The sequence below is a fragment of the Mesitornis unicolor genome, unplaced genomic scaffold (assembly GCF_000695765.1).
Source record: "Mesitornis unicolor isolate BGI_N332 unplaced genomic scaffold, ASM69576v1 scaffold13797, whole genome shotgun sequence".
Classification (NCBI taxonomy): Eukaryota; Metazoa; Chordata; class Aves; order Mesitornithiformes; family Mesitornithidae; genus Mesitornis; species Mesitornis unicolor.
Genome location: NW_010194452.1, coordinates 4,576 through 13,024, shown reverse-complemented (window position 1 = coordinate 13,024; position 8,449 = coordinate 4,576). Strand labels below are relative to the sequence as shown.

Below are 8,449 nucleotides of genomic sequence, written 5' to 3'. Positions count from 1 at the left end.
TCTTTCCCAAACTAAATAATACATAGAGATTCCTTATTTTCTAAGTGTCAAGCTGGTGACTGTAATATGTTCATTATTTTCTAACAGTCACCAGTTCACATAATTTGCCTGATCTCACAGGAATTCTGTGGCAGAGGCTAGGTTATGCTCCACTTCTCAGGTATAGGCATTTACTGAGCTCTTAATGTAATCACCCTTTCTTTTCCCTGTGCCTCCTCAGATCTTGTGCACAGTGTGAGGAAAGGTTTTGGGGAATACAGTTTAAGTGATCATATAACTAAGGGCTGTATATAAAATGTAAAATGGCACAGAAAACCTTAATTCTGACACTTTTTAATTTTTGAGCACTTGACTTGGCAGTCTCGCCATTCTTTTAATGCGAGAGAATGCAAACATTTAAAGCCATTGTATATATATTTTTTTTTTGTGAAAGATGAATTCTGCAATTCTGCTGCCTTCGTATTTCTTATTTTAGTGGATCATTAGAAAGTTCAGCTCTTCAGATTCATAGCACATCCTTTACCACTTGACTTAAGACTAGAAGATTTGTCAGCAGAAGACAGCAGCCTGCCAGACTGGCAGAGGGTTAGAGAAGAAGGGAATAAGAGGAAGAGGGGGAGTGGAAATTAGTGCATTTCACAAGTATTAATTAATTGCATAAATAAGCTTAGATTCGTAAGTAGCAGGTGCAAATTCTCCAGAGAAGTGTGTTTTAAGGTTCACTTCCTGAAACTTTTGCCTCTCTTCTGGTTAACCCTCTTCTTGCCCTTTACACCGTCCTCATCTGCTTTTCCAGTCTTATATGCCTTAACTGACTTCATGAGTAACAATGATGGTGCTTCATTAGCATCCTTCTTCTCTGGATGCCCGTCCTTCCCCATGCATCTCTTATCCTCCTTTTTCCTCTCTCTTCTTTGGCTGCTTCTCTGCCCTGTTGTCCTCTACCCTTTAGGTCTTGATTTTAATATTTTTGTACTCAAGACATCCTTTTTTCATCCATCTTGCCTCATCAGGGAACACTACGTCTGCTTTTATTTTGCTTCTTTCCATCTGAGGTCGCTTCTTTCTCCTCCTCTCTGCTGCCCACAGGCAGTCTCCCAGCTCCTGGCCACAGCTCCTCTCAGCAGCAGGGTGGGTGAGATTGGAGAAATGAGTCTGAGGTTAATAGGTGGGAGCTGTCTACCACGTTTGAGCTGTGAAGGAGTGGGGATAATCAATGCATATGGATTCACCTGGGAATTTACTGACAAACTCTTAACAGGTATCCAGGAAGAGCAAGATTGAACAGAATTGTTCATTAACCTGCTAAGTATGTGTACATTTTCATAGAAGATGGCAAAAAGCATATCCCTTGGTGACCTGATTTTGCTGGGACAGAATAATAGAATCAGTTTTCTATTCAGGAAAGCTGCACTATTGAAAAGACTGCAGCATGATTTGATTTAGTGAGAACAAAGTTGATAAGACACTTTGATTTAGTTTTTGGCCAACACTGGTATGCAGTGATCAAAGTCTTTAGCGGGTTTGAGTTATCCAGATGGAGAAGTTGGGAGGAACAATAGTCAGGGTTGCTAAACCAAGCTGGCCATCAGGATTATTCCATACCTTAAACATCATGCTCACTATAAACTGGGGAGTTTGCTGAGAATGCTTCCCTGATGGTCATAATCCCTGGGATTATGATGATGAGGGGATCATTCTGCTCCTGAAGCCTTCTCCTCGGTTTGTTGCAACCACTATAACGTCGGAGTATAACTTTATGTGCTTTATATTAATATTGCTATTAATACTGGGGTTTATTATTATTCTATTAAATCTGTTTCTATCTCAACCCATGGATCTCCTTTCCTTTTCCTGATTCTCCTCCTCAAGTGGTGGAGTCATCAGGTGATAGAATAACTGACTAAACTGTAGGAATCACTACTCTGCCAAATGTTCCCTGCTTCAAACCATAGTGACACTAAAATATTCTCAGAAGAGAGCATGGTTGGTTTTGTTCTTACTGTTTAAGTATGAGCAAAATATTTTCTTCCTTTACTAAGTTTTGAGAAATGGCTGATTCATTCTTACTGCAAGTTCCCAAAACTTGTGCCTGAAGTAGGCACCAGGCATAGAAAATTTCCTCCTCAACAGTTATTTTGGCAAAGGTAGAAGTAGCAGAATACAAAATATTCCAATTGGACATCTTGACTATATTTTAAAATAGACTGTTGCTACCTGAACTGAATTAAAAAAAAATATGACATTTAAAGCTAAGTAGTCTGAGAAAATTCTTCACTTGAAACTGTGTGACATTTTCTGATTGGGAAGAAACACATGTTGTAACTGCTCCCCACTAGACAAGAAAATGGCATTTTTGGATGAGGTTTTTTCTTTCCTGTACCAGGATTTTTCTGTCTGTGTTGGTTTGAAAACAGGTAGGGGATACCATTGCCCAGTCATGTTCCACAGATGTACATTTCTGATTATTTTTTAAATGAACTCACAGAAATTGCATTCCTTGGTCTGAGACTGAAGAACAGTTGCATTGTTTTTGAGGAGAAAAAAGATCATATCTGTAGTGTCAATGTTTACACAAGTGCAGAATTTCATGTGTACGTAAGACCAATGGTAAGCTTACATCACCTAAGAACAACTAGATTTTATAATTAACCTTATGAAACACTAAGGATTAATTCCCTGTATTTTTGAAAAGGCATGCATAAGAAATCAGGCGGGATATGGAACCATAAATGTTAACGTGCTGTACCTCTGTATCCCTCTTTTGACAGCAATTAGTGCAAAGCTAACTGCAGATATAATCTGTGGCAAGGAGCACTGGGAGACAGCAAAGAGACAGTGACAATGTCTTTAAACTGGTGGACAATTCCTACTCGACTTGGAGTTTTGAGAGTGAACTGCAAAAGACTGGCATGCCTCTTGGTCTTCACAGTGAGCATCTGTGGCAGTGCCCCAGGGATGTGCCCAACAGCCTGCATCTGTGCCAGTGATATCGTGAGCTGCACCAACAAGAACCTCTCTCGAGTGCCAGGAAATCTTTATAAATGTATGAAAAGGCTGGATCTGAGTTATAACAGAATAGGGTTTTTGGAGCCTGAATGGGTCCCAGCAGTGTTTGAGAAACTGAACACTTTAATAATCAACCATAACAGCATTAGCAGCATTATCACTGGAAGCTTTTCCACAACCCCAAATCTGAAGTACCTGGACTTGTCCTCCAACAGCCTGAAGACGCTGAGCAGCCCTGTGTTTCAGGAACTACGGGTATTGGAGGTTCTCCTGCTCTACAACAATCAAATAACACATATAGAGCCTTCAGCCTTCGGAGGATTGTACAAATTGCAGAAACTGTACTTAAGCTATAACTTGCTCTCGCATTTCCCACTGGACTTGTACACTGGAAAACATAAACTGACAGACCTAGTGTTGCTGGACATTTCCTTTAATCACATCCAGTCGATGCCTATTCAGCGCCTGAGTTCAGTGCCAGCCAAACATCTTAGTGGAATTTATCTTCATGGGAACCCGTTTTATTGTGACTGTACGCTGTACTCCATGCTAATCTTCTGGTATCAAAGGCACTTCACCTCGGTGGTGGACTTCAAAAACGAGTATGCTTGTTTGTTGCGATCAGAGGCAAGAGGTTACAATAAACTGCCTTTACTGCACGACAACTTTCTGAATTGCTCTGAAAGCACCGTCAACAGCTCTTTCCAAGCCTTTGGGTTTATTCACGATGCCCAAGTTGGTGACAGGCTGATTGTACACTGTGACAGCAGAATCAGTGATGCGGGCACACACTATGTTTGGGTTAGTCCAGACAACAGATTGCTAGAGCCAGATAGGGAGACTGACAACTTTAAGGTTTTTCATAACGGCAGCCTGGAGATAACAGATGCCCAGCTGGAGGACTCAGGGCTGTATTCCTGCATCGCAATAAATAAGAAAAGACTATTAAATGAAACCATAGAGGTTCGAATAAATGTTAGCAATTTCACAGTGAACAGGTCCCACGCTCATGAAGCCTTTAATACAGCTTTTACCACCCTTGCTGCCTGCGTAGCCAGTATTGTTTTAGTACTGCTGTATCTCTATCTGACCCCCTGTCCGTGTCAATGTAAGGCGAAAAGGAGGAAGAGGAAGCTGAACCAAAGCAGTGCCCACTCATCCATACTGAATTCCACACCCCCGCAAGAGCTGCCAGCCGACGAGAAGAAGGCTAGCACTGGGAAACGAGTGGTTTTCCTGGAACCTGTGCACGAACCAAAACATAATCAGAACGGGAAAGTAAAACTGTTTCCCAATGACAGTGTCATTGCTGAGAGTATCTTAAAAACTACGCGAACAAAATCCGACTCCGATTCTGTCAACTCTGTGTTCTCAGATACACCTTTCATGCCATCAACTTAGTTTGCTGCCTGTGTTTGTATCGTGCAATTACACGATGCTTGTAGCAACCATCAGGAGAAGCAAATAAAAAGAGAGAAAATGTTTAAAAAAAAAGTGTCTGTTGTCAGTCTTTGAACTGCGTCTCCTCTCTTTGTGAGTGCAGTGCTATGCAACAAGGATATCGCGTTCGGGAAAAGCAAACAGCATGACATTAATGTGAATGTCTGCAATGCAAGCTTAATCTTGGCTTTTAGTCTCTGGTCCATACACAGCAATTTCTCATACATAATTAGAGGCACTTTCAGTGCATGCAACTGACTCTTCGGAGGCAAAGGCCGACACCTATAAAAAACACTCCCCATCATGCTGATAATTCAGCTCTTCTGCAGTGAGCACAGAAGACAACTCAGATGACTACTGAGAAAAATGCCCGGGCTTCTTGCAATTCCTTTCACAGGGTCATAAAATCTTTACAGTAAAATCACTAGGGGTAAAAAATCTTGGACTGATCAGAACAAAAATAGTAGATTTGCCACCTGAATGTCTAGCAGCAATGGACAAATGTTTATGGCCTTCAACTGATAATGTGTCAGTAACTGCTTGGAAACTTTAAATGGGGGGCATTGCACTCATTTTATTAAAAACTTAGTCACAGGATTACTCATGAGAAATAAAGTTGTATTTGTTTATAGATATCGACACATGATGAAAGTGGGTACAAGTTAACACATTACCTTTGCTTTAGTCAAGTACTGGCAAAAACGTCAGTCATGAGGACTCAAGCTAACAGCAGTAACTCATTAAGCTGTGATAGCTGGATTGACTGTAATCAGTTGTCTTAATCTCTGCTACTCACTGTATGCTTGGCATCACATATGGTGAATAAGACTGCCATTATCACCAGGGCTTCTCCTTTCTCTTAAGGGTGGGTGGCTTCTTTTGAGAGGTAAATTCATGTCTTGTACGTGCTGCTTCTATCCTTTCCCAAGTGTGTAACTGTCAGTGTTTATGGACCTGCTAAGCCTGGCCTGGACTGGTCATGAAACATTGGTTGCATGAAGTGTTGTGTTGCTGTAACTGAGTTATTGAGCATACTGTTTTATTTGCTTTTTTTTTTCTATTGTATTCCCCTCCCCCCCCCCTTTTTTATTTAAGCTTACTTACATTGGGACTGGGCTGTACTTTGCCAATCTTCTTCACACTGGTTACTACCAACTTCAAAGGGGTTTTGCAAGGAATTACAGCTTACTGAAGAAGAGTAATTGGAGCATGTCTGTCTCGTTTTATCTTTGGGGAATATACTGAAAGGGTAAAGGATAAACAAAATCAGAATCAAAGGACTACATGGTATGGCAACTGTAATTTATTTTTGAGAGGCTTACTGTAACAGCCACTTGCTACTTTTTGTGATTCCTTTTGAGAGGCATGTCATCATGCTAAAGCTTATATCTGGCTGCGCAAAAGCTATCAACAATTGATTTGCTATGGAGAAATCCTGATGTAGCTAATTGTTTGAAAGCAACCTATCTGGAAAATAGATTAGATCAGGCAACAGGGTTGCTGTGATGTGCACAAAGTATGTGAAATCAGAAAACTGATGGAGATTTACATTCAGATATTCAGGGAAACAGAAGATGGAAATTCTTTTTCTAGGTAGAGGATAATAAATATTTAGGAGTGAAAGATGATCAGGGGTTTGGGTCTTTTATTTGTACATTTATCTGTATAGATTTAAAAATGGCTTCTGTTACCAAGCTGGCCAGTGTTCTTTCTTGTATAAAGCTCTTTTCCTCTTTTATCTGTATACATGCATTAAAACAAAATCCATCTGTTTATATATAAGGTATGATGGAGAAACAGTAACTGTCTTTGCTAAAATCAGTGATATAGTGGGGTCATCTGTCAGTGAGGGAAAGGCTTGAAACTGTCTTCTTTTTCAAAGACTTTTTAATTGAAAAGTTTCAACTAAGCTGTGTGATCTGGGGCTGTGCCACACATGTGGTGGGTGTCCTTCGTGTTGTTCAAAGAGGTGATCTGTCACTCAGAGCCAAAAGGCTGAGTGGTGGTGAGGCAGAGTGGGAAACAGAGAGGCAAATACTTCTGCGGAAAGTTGTACAGATCAGTTAGAGCTCTGGGCAAATATTGTGCTGTGTTGACATACATGAGGTTAATTGAGCCAGATTTCGTGTTTACACAAGGACACTGACGGTCAGTTCCAAATTGGGCTGGAAAAGAAAACAGGCTGTTGTCAGCGCAGCTGGGAGGCAGATGTCCACATCTCCTTAGCAGCTATGGCTGAGCAGGCGCACCTTACTGCTGTTCACAGCACAAGGCAGTGACACCACGTATCGAACCCACCATGCATTTTAAATCTCCATGGTCATCCTAAATAAAAAAAAATAGAGATCCTGCAGCCTTCCTTTTGCAGGGCTGCTCTCTTGCAGCAAGAGCAGGGCAGTTTGAGAATCAGAGTAATCCTGCCAGATGACTAGAGAAGCTGAGCACTGATCTAAACAGCAGATATTTACTATGACTTTTAACTGGCTGCATTTTGCTGACTGCTTCAATGTGCTCACAGTTGTAACTGTGATTATGAACAAGCAAAGCTTTTGAAAGAGCCATTGCTTGTTTGCTGCTTCTTTACATTAGCACAGCCTCATGAGTTCAGTAGGTGCAGCTTTAATAAAGATTTTAAAAGACTTTACTGAATATTTATCATATAGCACCAACACCGTACATCTACAACCCCAGTCCTCTTCTTGGAAGGCTGTGGAAAGCCAATGCAGCTAAGCTGTTCCTCCCTTCCCACTGCAGTGCAAGCTCCCTGAGAGCTGTGAGCAGGGAGCCAGCACTGCTGTCCACCTCCACAGCCACACAGCACCCTGGGTGGTCACATGGGCAGGAGGGACTGCCCAGGTGCTAGACCAGCAGCTCTGGTGTGATCTGCCCTCCTAGTAGTGAGTTTTCATCAGCAGGCCTATCCTATTGACATTTCGTTCCCATTAGCCTATGTCCTGGATTACCACTTGCTGTTTCCAGCAACTACCGAAGAGCTGAATTATATTTTTAATGCAGAGCGAGCTCAGTTCTGCAAGGTATTGAGTGCTCTGGTGTCAGTCCAGCCATGCTCTTAAAATGGGTTTACAGTACGGCAGAGATACCAACCCACTGGCAAGAAGTCTGGTTGGGCAAGGGGTTGCTCATTGCCTCTGCAAGATATTCCATGTGCAGATCAGATAACCCCAGGTGAGTTTTGCTCTCCCTTCTCTGCATTCCAGTGCCTGAGACCATGCCACACAAGGTCATACGCAGGGCTCTAAGCTATAGCTAGATACTGTCTTCTTGTGGGGCTCCTTTGAACCTAGGTCCTCCAACACTTTAATGGTGGTGGGCAGCTCTCTTCTTACTTAAGGACCTATTGCATCAGTTCCAGCTGTCTCAGAGAGCAAAAATAAGGGTAATGGCTGCAGACAGCACTGGGAGGTCATGTCCTTGTCTCTGTGCATTTCCAGTACTGCACATGCCTGCAAAGCATAAGCTTTTGTGGATTGTGTTGGAAACTGATCACGTGAGGCCACTGTGAAACCTCTCAGGCCAGTCCTGAGAGTAGCAACAGCAACTGCACAACCGCGTTGTCCTTGTATTACTTACCTGTAGTGGCAGAGAGAAGTAAGGCTGCCAGTCGTCTCTCCTGACCTCGATAACTTAAGTATTTGACTGTGACCACACCCCCTAACGATGAACACGTTCAATGGCTGACTGCCCCACAAAGACATTGAGCAGCTGCCAACCGAGATGGAAGCTGAGGGTGAAGTGGTTTCCTGACACCAGCCCTTAATCTGGAGTTGGTTATGACAGCCAGTGCTTCATCCTTGTAGCCCAGATGTTCATCTCACACTTTTTAGGCAAATAGTGCTCCAGGTTAGTAATGTATCTGTCTCCTTAGCATTGCTTCTTCAAAAAGTCAGATTTCTGAGAACTGCTAATAACAGTGTCAAAGGACTAATGGTTTATATAGCTCATTTTTCTGAACAAGCAAAACCCTTGGATCAAGCTGTGA

At 42.1% G+C, this 8,449-nt stretch overlaps 1 protein-coding gene across 1 annotated transcript; it reads left to right on the top strand.

Annotated features, from left to right (window-relative positions):
• The first annotated feature begins 2,779 nt into the window (after positions 1-2,779).
• AMIGO2 (adhesion molecule with Ig-like domain 2) lies at positions 2,780-4,494 on the top strand. Its single transcript, XM_010187810.1, has one exon. It carries the CDS (start codon positions 2,845-2,847, stop codon positions 4,408-4,410), a length of 1,566 nt encoding a protein of 521 aa, XP_010186112.1. The 5' UTR covers positions 2,780-2,844; the 3' UTR covers positions 4,411-4,494.
• The last annotated feature ends 3,955 nt before the right edge of the window (positions 4,495-8,449 follow it).